This window comes from Ambystoma mexicanum, chromosome 12 (assembly GCF_040938575.1).
Source record: "Ambystoma mexicanum isolate Mex_15411 chromosome 12, UKY_AmexF1_1, whole genome shotgun sequence".
In the NCBI taxonomy this organism is placed as follows: domain Eukaryota; kingdom Metazoa; phylum Chordata; class Amphibia; order Caudata; family Ambystomatidae; genus Ambystoma; species Ambystoma mexicanum.
Window position 1 is genome coordinate 775,825,234 of NC_090936.1, and position 13,996 is coordinate 775,839,229.

Below are 13,996 nucleotides of genomic sequence, written 5' to 3' on the forward strand. Positions count from 1 at the left end.
GTGAGGCTTGGGTGCAGGGGGAGGAGGGAGGGGAGTCGAGAAGAGAGAGGACAGGATGCCTTGAGTTTTGGTAGTGAAATGGCTGGCCAAGGCCGTGGACAGGGCCTGAGAAGGAAGAGGAGAAGTGGAGACTGCAGTAGGATTGGCAAGTTCCTTTCAGATTTTGTAGAGTTCAGCCGTGTTGTCTGTGGCCCCAGAGATATAGGCTTGGATATGGGCCCATTTCTTGGACCAGATGGAGAGTCTGTATTGCCTTTGGAGCAGGCGGCAGGCCAGTTTGTCAGAGGATGTGCTAGAAGCCAGCCATTTCCATTCAGCGGCTATGCACTTGCGTTTCAGCAAGGCAAGGTCATAATCATACCCACTATTGCACTTGGAGACAGGCTTTATGCAGATCCTCATGGCAGGGGCAAGGATGTCAATGGGGTTGGAGATGGAGAGGTGAAGGTTAGCAAGGGCTGAATCAGAGTGGGAGTCAATAGCCAGAGTGGGGGGAGGAATGACGGTGGTGGCAAAACAGCTACTGACACTCGCTTCATCAGTTGAATGATGGAGAAGGAGACTGACAGTGCAGGCGGAGGCTTGGCTGCAGAGCCAGGGAGCTCCAGATGGGAAGAGAGGAGAGCATGGTCAGAACAGGAGACAAGAGTAGTGAGAGGCTTAGAGAAGGAGATATCAGCAGAGAAGAGCGCAACTTGGGTGTGCCTGGCTGAGTGGGTTGGACAAGAGGGAAGAATGGTGAGTGAAAGAGTGTTGCAGAGGTTACGGAAGAGTGAAGTGGCTGCCTCAGGGGAGTCTAGGTGAAGATTTAAGTCTCTCAGGAGAAGAAGCTAAGAGGTTGAGATCAGAAAAGAAGAGGCAAGGTCGGCCCACTCTGATAGGAAGAGGATGATCAGCTCACAAGTCCTATAGCTGGAAGTCAGAGTGAGGGAGAGGGAAGGAGAAATGCGAAGCTTGCAGACCAGACATTCAAAGGAGGAGTAGGATTGAGTGGGTATGATGGAAACAGGGACCAATTCAGGGATGATAAGGACCACTCCACCAGCAGAACGGTTTGAGCTGGGCTTGGAGAGGATCTTGTAGACTTCAGGGAGGAGAGTGTCAAAAGCAGTGACAGAGCTGGCATTGAACCACATATCAGTGAGAGCGAGGACATGAAGGTTTTCAAGGAGGTGACAGATGTCAGAGGAATGTTTGATAGCAGAGCCAGAATTGAGGGTAGCTAGATGAAGCAGGTCACCACCTTCAAAAGCCTTCCGAGGTGGTGTACAGGGACAAGGAATAGCCGTTGGTGGTGATGGAGAGGCCAGGGGGGTGGCAGAAAGTGGAAACACCCGAGAAGGGAGGAACTTAATGAGAGACGGGAAATGCCTGTCAAGAAGGAGGAGGTTGGGCTGAAAACCCTGAGCCATCATAGTGACATTCTGGTAGACATTAATGAGGCACCTAGATGATAAGTGTGCCAAGAGCGCTTCCCACCTGGTTCCACCATTAATGGGTGAGGATAGAGACAATATGGGGTTCCATAGATCAGGAGAAGGAACAGCAATGAGGATGTCAGTGATAGTCGGCCTGGAAAAAACATTGACATAGGTGTCATCAATGGGCAATCCTGGATTGGAGACCAGGAGTGCTTTTTTAAAATGTTTCCTTCCAGACTTCGACAGAGGGGTAGGAAAAATGATAGAGTAGCTGTTAGAGTAGATATCAGAGATGGAGAGCACCAGAGTTGCATGCAAGGGGGTCTGTAGGGCAGAGAAGGGGACTGCACAATGCACAAATAACTCACCAAGTGGCCTAGCATCAAATCGGGGGAAGAGAGACAAATGCAACAAATGACACAGTAAATCAAAGGGTAACATGGGAAAGGGACAAGGTTCCAGCAGGAAAGAGTGGAGAAAAACAAATTTCAAGTAACAAGGCACAGAAATTAAGGTGAACAACACAAATGATAGTCAATGAAATGAAGGTCTAGCTGTTAAGCGGAAACCTGTGCAGTTCCCTCTGGGACCACTGCAAAAGATTTAGGCCTACAGGTGTTTGGCAGTAAACCCAATTGGTAGCCGTCTGTACCACACAGATTCACTTGGTAGCTGTGGCTGAGCAGTCAGACTTCTCTCAAGAAAAGTTAGGCAGTATGTGGAGTATACAAAATAGGGCAATTTACACAGTAGAACAAGCAGACACGGAGCAGAGCTTGGGTGTAAAGATATATAATTATTTATTTTAAAGACACATCTATGAAAACACACTGGCACTAATACGGCAAACAACTTCAATCACAATTACTATTAGTATCTCAATCCTCTAACAATATTTCGACAAGTCTAGGTTCAACGGCACCACTTATTTGCAGACAGAGGTGAATGCTTTAACCCAGATGGCACTCTAATATTCGTTAGAACAGGAGAGAAAAGGCAGGGTATGAAACCAACTCGGTACCAACACTTTTTTGAAGCAAATGCAAGGCAAGTAAGGCAGGGTCTACTGTCGATCACAAACAAAGTTCAGAGGCCAGGGCCACTCGGAGAGAGGCAAGGCGATATGTCCCAAAAAGTATCACAGGGGAAATGCACTTCGAGTCTTTGTAGCAAATTGTCACAGAAAGGTTGGACCAGTTTATAACAAAAAGTTAAGAAGGTCTGGAGGCGACCCAAGGGAAAGGTAAGGATTAAGACACCTCACGCTAACCATCACAAGGGCAGCCAGGTGGACACGGTACCTTGTAAGTGCAGAGACAGCTCCGGCGGGGGCAGTTGTTCCTGGTGGTGGATGCAAGTCGGGGCTTTGCCAAGAGATGAGATGCTCTCGTCGTCTAAGGAAAGTTGAAGATCGTTGCACCACCAGGGAAGAGACCAGCCGCGGAGTGCTCTGTCACAAGGCACCACCTTTTGGTCGCGGTACAGTTGTTAGTGGCTATCCAGTTGCCGGGGTGCTCTGCACGGTCAATTCGACCACTACGTCCTGGAAGCGAAGAAAAAGCAAAGGGACTGGTTGTTCCCACCAGTCAGGGGAAGAAGACTCACCGGCCGGGAGATCTCCTCTGTCGTTGGGAAGTGGTGAGTCGGTTCAGCAGGGCTCCACCAGAGGTGTCGTTGCAGGTCGGCTCAGCTTTGCGCTCGTCGGATTCTTAGGTCCTGTGGCGACTTCTGAAGATCCAGTCCCAAAAGCCCTGCTTTTATGCAGAAAACCCCCATTCATTCAGCCTAGCTGTCAATCAGAACACGCTAAGTGGTGAGCGGGGTGGCTCACCACTTGGGCCAATCACACCAGAGTGCGACTTGAGTTGGCAAGGCAACTCAGTCCAGGGTGGCAAAACCCCTTCCCACACCCCCTGTGGTACCCAGACAGAATGGCACCACTTTGGAGGGCTTCTGTGCAGAAGCCCGCCAAAAGTGGAACAAAGGGCTCAACCTTTGGTTTGGAATTACAGAGGCGAACACAGACGCCATTTTAAAAACCGAGTTCTGGCAGAAAATACCAACCGGTAGCTTTATTTAAGACAAATAAACCAGTGGTATGTTAGAGACTAACGGGAAAAAGTATTAGCCCCCAACAATGGGAGGAATCCCATAGAATTATATTCGGGGTCGAATATAACAAGTAGTTTCCACTGCCACCAGCCAAAACTCGACAAGGGGGGATGGGACAGTGCCCCCTCGAATAACAGACCCAGGGGTAATCAAATTACCCCTACCAGTACGTCCACAATAGGAGGGTTTGTACTAGTTCTGTTAGTAAATTTATGTCTAGTAAAGCCAATGGTGACTTTACATGCCCTGGGAGACAGTAGTCAGCCCCAGGGTATGGAGTCTATGATGGGGATCCTCTAGGACACCCCAGTTTTACGGCATGGAGGGTGCGGTGTAAGACACATAGCAAAACACATGAGCCCCTATGGAGTAAAAGACCCCATAGCCCATAGAACACATTGACTTTCAAAGGAACTAACCACATTCATGTCCAAGAGTGGGAGAAAAGAGCCTCACTCTTGGCAGGATGGAAAAAAACAAACTTCAGAAATCCAGCAAAGCTGCTGGGGGACTCACTACGTTAGGAAATTCAGCCTAAACAGAGAATTCTCCCTAACACTAGCAGTTGCCAGTATTTTACAGATAGTAATCAGGATTGAAATTTGCAAGTAAAGGAGGATAGCACAATAACACAGCTTGAGGATTTTGGAGCGACAGGGTTATATTTTCACAATACAGTCATAATGCAGATTTTGGGTAATGGCCACCAGGTTCAAAACGTTTAGAGGTGGTATTCCAAAATACAAGCAAAAGCAACATTTGGGTAATGGGCAACAGATTTAAAACATCTAGATGTGGTATTCCAAAATACAGGCAAGAAAAAAAAAGCTACTTTTGTTGAGTAATGACCAGCAGATTCAAAGCAACTACATTTGGTATTCAGAAAAACGGTTGAATTGCAAGCAGTTGAATAGAACCAACATTGCAGATTAGACAATTAAAAAGGAATAGAAAGCCTAATGTTAGAATCAGAGTGGGTTGAGGTGCACAGAAAAGGCGTGTTGGGTGAGAGGAGAGGGGTGCCAGGTAACACAAGCTGGCAGATTAACAAGGGGCACCTAGTTATGGTTTAGCTGTCTAGAAAAAGCAAGTTAAAGGGCTGCATTTTTTGGCAGGAATGAGATTTATAAAAAAGAATGAAACATCACCAAAGTAGAAGCAGAGGGATAAAGCACATTGTCACATGGGCAATGGGGAAACATACCATCCATCACGACATACATTAACACCTCTTCCCCTCATGCGTGGTTCCTGCCAGCCTGATGGATTCCTGGGTTCTTCCACTGTTAAAAAAACCTCCCTGAACTTCATAGTACCCAAAAACGACTGGCCTATCACCACAGTCCCCTAAAGATCCTGGATTGGGCAGCATACCTCCAAATCCAGCAATACTTGGAGATTAACAGCATCCTGGGCATTCGCCAATCAGGATTTGGCCCAGGTGACAGCACTGAATCAGATTTGACCAATCAATTAGGTGTAATCAAAGATGATGGAAAGCATGCACTCTTGCTACTTCTAGACTTCTAAGCAGCTTTCGATCTGGTAGATCACACAATCCTTTGCCAGCATCTAACCTCGGCTGCAAATGTATCACCGGAAGAAACTAGTTGGATCACCTGTTTCCTGGCAGACAGATCCATCAGAGTGTTCTCTGAAAATGCAAGTGCTCTTCCTTCCCTAATTGCCTGCAGAATGTCTCAAGGGTCCTGTGTCTCCCCTACCCCATACAACATCTTTGCCAAACCTCTATTTGACTTGCTAGACTCCCGCAGCGTTTCATACACAAACTACGCTAATGACACACAAATTCTCCTCCCCCATTCAGGTAACTACACAGATGACTCTGCAATATTATTTACAGTCGTCCACACTATTCAGGAATGGATGGCCTCCCACTCGCTTTTTCTGAAGCACGAGAACACAGATTCTTCTTGGGGGTTCCCCTGCTGTGCTTAGGAACCTCAACAAGCTTTAATGCTCCTTCACTATCGATGGAGTTTCTAGGCCAGTATCCCCGACTGTAAAAACCTTGGGAGTTCACCTGGACAACTCCCTATCCTTAACTTGGCATGTTAATACCATTTCTTCCTCTGCAGCATACACTACTAAAATCATCAATGCCTGAAGGAAGTTTGTCACCCCCGACCTCTGCCTCACCATTTCCTGAGCTCTTACTGTCTCCGGGCTAGACTATTGTAGTGCTCTCTTAGCAGGCACCTCAATGCGGAATATCCACAAATACAAGTGACCCAAAATAATGCCGTCTGCACTGCCCTCAACATTCCTAGGCATGAGCACATTTCAGCCACCAGAAAAGCTGCGCATTGTCTCCCAAAACAAGATAGCATAACTTTCAAAATGCTGTCCATCACCCACAAGCGCCTTTCCAACTCTGCCTCTCTTACCTGGTGCAGAAAGTCACAAAAGCCCATGCCTCAAAACCAACAAGAGCCCTGTATGCTCACCGACTCATCACCCTAAGATTTAGATGAATCAGAGCTGGGGATCATGCTTCCCTGTTATTAGAGCCGAAGGCTGGAAAAAATTACTGCCAGCGTTAAGAGCTGAGCAATCATGTTAGACTTTCCGGAAACAGCTGAAAACCTGCTTTTCACATAGGGAACTATATATGCACCTTCACCCATGAACACTCATTGCTTTTACCTAGTTTGACCAATGACGCTATATATAATAACCTGTTTTAATCCTTCTGTTACTAGTGCCTTGATGCCCAAGGGTTTAGAGCACTGCTAAAAATGTAAAAATAAATAAATAAGTTACAAGTCAAAGCGAAGAAAGGGCTTTAATGTAGCCCAGGGGACAATACCTGACCAACTGAGCAAAGCAAGGGCTTTGACATAGCTCCAGGGGTATTACTGACCGGTAATGCCCCACGTCCAAGGGTTCTATTGCTATTAGTACCGATACGCTGTACCAGGGTACTAATTGTTTTTTTGAATCAAGTTGGGAAATGGCATAGAAGCCGTTTTGCAACTTGAGAAAAAAAAGTACTGCCATGAATAGGGAAGAAGGGACAACATGTAGTCCCTTCTCCCTTTCCTTGGCAGCCATGAAAAAGATATTTAACAAATTAAATTCAGAAAATGGCTGCCATGTAATGGAGTGAAGGGACTACATGTAGTCCCTTCACCCTTTCCATGAGGGCCCATGATAAAGATTTTTTATTTTAAGTAAACAATGAAAATGGCCACTATGGAACAGAGCAAAGGGATTATTCTCCCTTTCCATGGTGGCCAGTCGCATATCGGGAACGATCAGCAATGCAGGCTAAGGCCAATCAGAATAATTGTAACATTCCGAATGTCCTTCACCGGGTACTAATGACAAATACATGCAAGGATGAGCAGCAATGCTTCTTGAGATCAGAGGGACTATGGGAATTTCAACCTTGCTGTTCCGGCTGGGTCAGTGGGAGGGGACAGGGAGCGTCAAACCAACCATTCCCCCTGGTCACTTTGTGAGGGCTGTTTTCTACAGATACTACAGATACTGTCAAGACTTTGCCAGACACTTGGCATGTTGCCACAGGAAGGCTTGTTCACAATCCTGTTTATTTAGGCGTTTATATTTTCCCAGAACGATTCCTAGGTTGTACAAAGCAAGTGAGCAAAATCCCCATTTAAAGAGAAATGTGAATGCCGAGCGTAACTATGCTTCCAATCAGAAGCAGGCATCTATTCGAACTTTTAAGAGCCACCTAATTTTTGTAGTCAAATCGTACAAACATTGCAGTGCTACTTTGAGGGCAAACATTCACATGGGGATTCTTCTCAGACATCATAGATACCATTCATGTACCCAGCCATACCTCTCCTTGGTCTCCCCATTCTCAAATATGTGGCAGAACGAGGATCCATCTATTTCTTTTCACACAAAGGGAATAAGGTGTATCTGTTCACCTCACTCCCCCCGCCCCCCACCGAGCCTGTCCCCGAGCCTCCTACAGTATCACCTGGGTGAATCCCTCCATTTATAAAGTGAGGTAAATTAGAACCAGAAAGCAGACACCTCTAAAGGTATCCCCGGAGCACGACATAGTCAAAATCGCAGGGCTAACTCTACTACTGTTAATATGCAACCCTTAGCCCTTTGGGTAATGTCTGCACCTGGACTGATAAAGAGGCCTGACGTGCTTTATCCCTGTCAAATGTGGTCACAGGGGAGGGCAGTTTTTAATTTTTGTTAAGAATTGTGCAATGTCTTTGTTGTAAATGTCTACTATAGATAAACTTGATTTGTATGCAGGTCATTGGTAACGGGATGGGATGTCTAACACTGAGATCCACACACGGGCCCACATGAATATCCCAGCAGGTATATTGACCACACCTGACTTCCTTTGGAGGGTTTGTTATACTATGTAAACACATTTTATAAATAGTAGAAAAGGCATTCAAAATAGTTGACATTTAAAAGAACTGTAGTTTATGGAACAGAGTGGCTTTCAGTAGCAAGTGTGTGTACGTAATTGTAATGCAGCAGGTAACTGACTTAGCATCCTAGGCCAAAACACTATACAGGCATACTTTGCATTAAGTTTTACGAGCCCTACATAAGTGAATTCACTGACCTACCCTCCAGGGGCGAAGAATTGAGTACTGTTGATAGCTTAGCTAGTAACAAGAGCAATGGAATGAGTTCAGTGAGCATCATGTTTCATGCTCGAGCTCTATTTAGCACTCAGAGCCTTTCGTGAGTGAAAAGTTGATGAAAATCTGCATGGTGGTAATGAAATACGTATGAGGAATTCTGCACTTCTACAATACATATGATATGCTGGTATAGTTGTAGTTTTAATAAATCAGGTACTCTGTATAACTTCATAATATGAGTCAAACATGTTCATCATGTCATTAACCTCCTAGTTGTACACTGAGTATTAATAAACTCTTTATTTTTTTTATTTTTTAATCAGGTTGTTTGGTGCTAAATCGGGCAACAAGACATCCTCAGCTGCAAATAACGAAGGAGCAAAAACATCCTCAGCCATGTCCAGCCCGAGTGCCGGCCTAGCCAGGCAGGTCAGTCTGGAATCACCGTCCTCCGGGACAGGCAGCATGGGCAGTGCTGGAGGACAAAGCGGGAACAGCAGCCCTCTCTACAGCAAACCCTCAGAGCTAATGACAGACGTGATCAGCTTGAGCCATTCGTTGGCCTCGAGCCCAGCGTCGGTCCACTCCTTCACATCTGGCGGACTCGTGTGGGCAGCTAATTTGAGCAGCTCCTCTGCCGGCAGCAAGGACACGCCAAGTTACCAGTCCATGACAAGCCTTCATACAAGCTCTGAGTCAATTGACCTCCCCCTTAGCCATCATAGCTCTTCATCTGGGTTGACTACAAGCACACAAGAACTTCAAAGCATGCTGATGAGGACAGGCAGTGTGAGATCTACTCTCTCAGAAAGGTAAGCTCGGATGTGCACTTTCCTCGCCTTTAGACAGAGAGAAGGGACATTAGCATTAAGGTTTATCTTATGACTCTTATTTGATACATCTTCAGAAATGAATATTTATATTTTTCTACAGCAGAAAACCGCAATGGAAAAGATGTTCTAGCACTATGAGCTCTCAGGGGCTATACTTCTGCACATAACCGGCACTCAAGTAGACCGTAGTCTAGCACAGCATGACATGCAAACATGCAATAGATATCTCGTAACCACATTGACTTTATGGAATGCGTGGTATAATATTTGTGACAGCGTATGTGTGTGGGGTTGCTGTGTGCTGGTTCACTGGATAACTCAGTACATAACACTGGTTGTGTGCAGGTTTTGAAATGCTGTATAAAATTTGACAGAACTTTAATGATGCTGTCCTATGGGCAAGCAATCAGAAATTGGTTGAAGTGTTCTAGAAAGCCAATAGAATTGGTTGCAAACACAGGCAAGACCTTATACCAGTTGAATTCTGTAGTCCTAGTAGATCGTATGTGGGTAAACTCCGAACCACCCCGATTTACACGGTTTATGCCAGACCAGTCTCTCTCAGACTCGTGTCTGTGTTCAGGATAGGTCCTTCCAGTGAGTCCATCTTTGCAGGTTATATAAGGTTATATAAGGCAGTCATGGTTGGAGTTTGTGAGTAGTCTTAGAGGCAGAGAAGGTGGTTGGTGGCTAGGGAGGTAATGAAAGAGAGTGGATAGATTATGGGATTCTCTCTGTTGTCATGGATAACGTTACCAACCCACTATCCACACACGCGCTGTGGGAAAAGAGGTAATGGGCAAGTCCACCACTCGATTTGTACATGAGATGGGGACATGCTCAATGATTCTGTATGCCAGCCATGCACATGAAGGCCCAGTGTGGCCAATCGGAATGAGCACAGGCAATACCCCAAACACTCAGTGTGTATACGCATGAGGGGAAAATGGGACTGGTGGGAATGCAAATCAAAATCCTTCGGCGCAGATGTGGCAGGTGTGCAGATTCCCACTTCTGGGGAATATGGGAACAGAGAGCAGCATGAGGAGAAAACAGAAACGGGCCTTCTTTGTATGCTATGCACCCTGTCTCTGGAAGAAGTTAACAATTAAGAGAGGACCTCCGGCTTGTATTTCAAGAATGACCTGGTATCCCTACTCTTCAAAGAACATTTGACCAATGGCTGATTGATCCACTCAGCTTTTTCCTCTCAACCAGCCCCCTATGGTCTCCCTTGTCATCGCAACACCTCACCTACTCAACGCAGCACTTGTATCTCCCTGTGTGTGTTACCTGTGTTAAGCGCTCTGTTGCTTCTCAGAAGGGTTGCGGTTTATGAACCCCATAGTACATAGTGCAGATGTGTGCTAGTCTTGGCAGTCTTTTTAAAAAAGTAATCTATGTTGTATCTGTTTACATGATAGGATTCCATGGGGATGTTTTCAAAATCGTTGTTTTGTACCTGATTCTTTCCTTTGCACTATTCTTAGGGCCGGATTCACAGAAGCGTTTTCGAATGGTGAATCAGGCCCTTGATTTCGTAAATAACGTTCATGAAGGGATATTGACATGGTTGTCTGATGTGGATCAGGAGGGGCAGCGACTCCCTAAAACCTATTGTAGTTGTGATGGGTTATTTATAACGCGCTTAATACCCAGAGGTCTCTAAGCGCAGACCCAGGGATTGAACTAGTGTTGCTCTGCATCATCTTGATTCCGCGTTGCCCCTGAGCTATCCTCCCGAGACTGAGATGAACCACTGATAGTTCTAAAAAGTCTACTATAATGTGTATTGCCTTCATATAGCCAATATATTTTTCATTGTTTTATAGATACCGGTGTTAACCGCACTGCACCCTCGAGCCCCTATTGCCAGAATCCTTAAATTGTAATTGTGTATTTGTCCTTAACAAAGGAGACTTAGTGGGATACAGAAATGCTTTTATATACAATGGTTTTGCTATTTGGTTCTCTTGCATGCATCCCTCACATGACAACCTGACCCAGAGGTTAGAATCATGTGCATCCGCACAGCCCAACAGATGGCCCGCCTTGAAAGGAACATTTTGATGACTTTGATTACTGATGTTGAAGTTAGGAGATGTCGATTACAAGGCAGCACATACTGTGACATTAAAAGGCGCAAATTGTCTGTATATGTAAAGCGAGCTGAGAAATAAAGATTTGTTTTTTATATAAAAAAAAAGGAAAGGTCTCCAGCTCCAGAGAAAGGGTTAAAAGGTGAAGCTCTTCAAGGTCAAGGCCATTATGGCTATCTCTACACCCCTGTTACCCAGAAGGCCATGTGCAAAAGACTGCACCTGGCATCCTCCAGAAGAGAGCTGCTGAAGAAACAAGCCAACCTCAGTGGTGGCCCCATTACACTGGGCGTAGAAACCACTAACAGCCATGAGCGCTGAAAGACTCCTCTGCAAATGGCCTCGTGCCAACGCAGTGAAACAATTGCAGGGCCGCTGCTTTCTCTCCAGGCAAAGTGCAGCAGTTAGCACTCAGTGCCGTCCTTGTTTTTTCAAGGGGCTTCAAGAGAAGACCACAGATCGCGACAGAGTACACTCTGGGGTCACTCACGGGCAGCTCTTAGCACCTTCCTCTGAATAATTTTGTCAAATGAATGAAGACAAGAAAATGGTTAGTACTAAGGGCCTAATTCAGGGAATCGTTTTATAATGGAAAACCCCATTGGAAAAATATTCTAGAAATCGCACGTCACAAAAAGAACAGACTTGTAGGGGTTGGTGCAAGACAACTCGTCGAAAGTGAGTAGAGAATACAGCTGTAGAATAAATAAAACGATATAATACATAAAAGAAAGCACTGGCAAACCGCTGGGGGAAGAAATCGTGGACGAAGAATAATGAGCCACAGTGGTGACTAAATGTGAGAAGGGCTTCTGTGAGAGTACAGCGACGGGCCTGGCGTAGGGCTGGTACAGCTGAGCAGCCTCAATACAGCCTCAATACACGGCTTATATTTGCTTCGGTGGTATTTCTATGACACCTACTTCACTTCAACTAGAAGATAACTTCAGGTCGTTTCCCACATGCCACTGTGTAATGGCTCACAAGTTAGTCCGTTACAGGTCCACAGTAAACGCAGTTTGACTTAATTATCCATGTTAGCAGGTTTTCTTAAGAAGAGCCCATGTTCTCTAAAGAAGCACAGGGAGGACGTAGAAAAAAGTGAGAAAGACATTCCATGCCTGGATGCAATGGGCCCCATTCACAAGCAGGTTGTGGCGGCTGCATGTTGCACCCTTTTAAATGATTTGTCACAATGCAAGAAGTGCAGGCAATTTGATGAGTGGTGCGCCTCCACTTGCTGTCAAATGGGTGAATCTGGAGGGGTGGCAATCTCCTTGCATAAACTGACTCAGCGAAAAGACAAATTAATGCCCTCTAGTATCAGCATGCTTCTGTTCCAGCGTGCAGGACTTCATACTTGGAAATGGGGTAATCCGCATAAACATGGTATTAAGTTTGACACCACTCTTTGTCTAAAATGTTAAAACATTATTTTTCTGCTTTTCACCTTCGCATAGGTGCGCCTACTTACCTGTATTATTAATCTGTTTAGATCAGGTCCACTTTCAGGAGCAATGCACACGGGGCTCGTGGCACATAAGGGATTCTTTAGGAATCATTCTGGTGTCAGACGCCATTTGCATATGTTGCAATATGCAGTGGCGAATGGATTCCATTGGCCTTTGGGGCAGTTCTGTGCTTCCCTCCGCTCCTCACAGCCCCTCTCCCTTGCGTGCTTCCTGCAGCCGGTGCAAGCACATTCGGCCCCTCCTTTATAGACCCCCTGCTGTGTTCCGCCACTCCTCCCATCTGCCTCTACTGTACCATCTTCTATGTTAGCCCCCTGGTTGCCTCTAATTGTATCTTGTATTAATACACAGTTGCCTGCGAGTCTCTGAGTTGTCATCTTTTCCCTTCATTACCCAGTCCCTGCTCCTGTGATTTACCCCTTATTAGTATCTGAATTTCCCCTATTGCACTGTAAAGCGCTTAGTTTCTTTTTAAAGATTGGTTAGTGCTCAACAAATCCCATAATCAAAATAAAAACAATAATAATGCTAAGAATGAACAATACTTATTTTAAAAGATGAGCCTCTTTGTTGATGAGACTGCAACAGTGCTCGTGACAGTCAGTGGGAGAGAATGAGTGAAACGAATTACATCGATGAAAGTAAAATGCACAATCAGTGAGTGTGTAACATTGCACTGTGCCTTCTCCAATGGTCACGTGACTAATTCATGCTCGCATTTTATGGACATATTTCCTGCTCTTTAAATGAAATGATTGATCATTTTATTTTGGGTATTTAACATAGGAAGACTAATCTCTAAGATTTAGTAGAGGGCTTTATAAAGAGCATTAGTCTTAGTTGGAGCTTATTACGCATGCAGTTTTTGTCCTGGAACAGCAGGTATTCTGGTGTCTAATAAGAAGGGATTGCATAAATTAGGAAGTAATATTGACTGGGGGGGGGGGAGTACATGTAACTGGGACAGTACACTAAGCAATTGATGTTTAAACACATATGTCTGCAATTCTATGCATAGGGTCATAAAGTGATTTGGTCAGTATCATTGAATGATTTCGAACAGGTCTAAAGGCTACGTCCAGCCTGCACAGTCCGCACCCTAGCCACTAAGCCTCACTTCTCTAATTGCATGCAATTGTCTTAATGAAATAGCACACATCGTTTTCAAAAACACCATATTCACTAGTGAGCCTAAGTGAACTAATTTAGGAGAAGCGAAACCACCCGAATGTCAGGTCGTTTCAGTTCTGATCAATTCTGTAAAACTTTCCATCGAATAATCCAGAGAAGTTTGAGATTCTCCGAGGTTTCAAAGTTGGGTCCCAGAGGCAAGGGTTTGCTGATAGCATCCACCAAAGGCACGTCCAACATTCCTGACTTCCTTACTGGGGCCTGGCAAGTTCTCACAGGGCCATTGGGCCGCATCTGGAACTGTTTTCTTTT

The 13,996-nt window shown here is 45.3% G+C and overlaps 1 protein-coding gene across 5 annotated transcripts in view; it reads left to right on the plus strand.

Annotated features, from left to right (window-relative positions):
• Positions 1-13,996, plus strand: part of NAV3 (neuron navigator 3) — a 1,326,128-nt gene that overhangs the window by 1,041,671 nt on the left and 270,461 nt on the right. For all 5 annotated transcript variants that reach the window (XM_069629276.1, XM_069629277.1, XM_069629279.1 and 2 more), the window contains one exon: positions 8,473-8,961. In XM_069629276.1, coding sequence (XP_069485377.1) covers positions 8,473-8,961 — 489 coding nt within the window. The remainder of the gene's footprint in view (positions 1-8,472; positions 8,962-13,996) is intronic.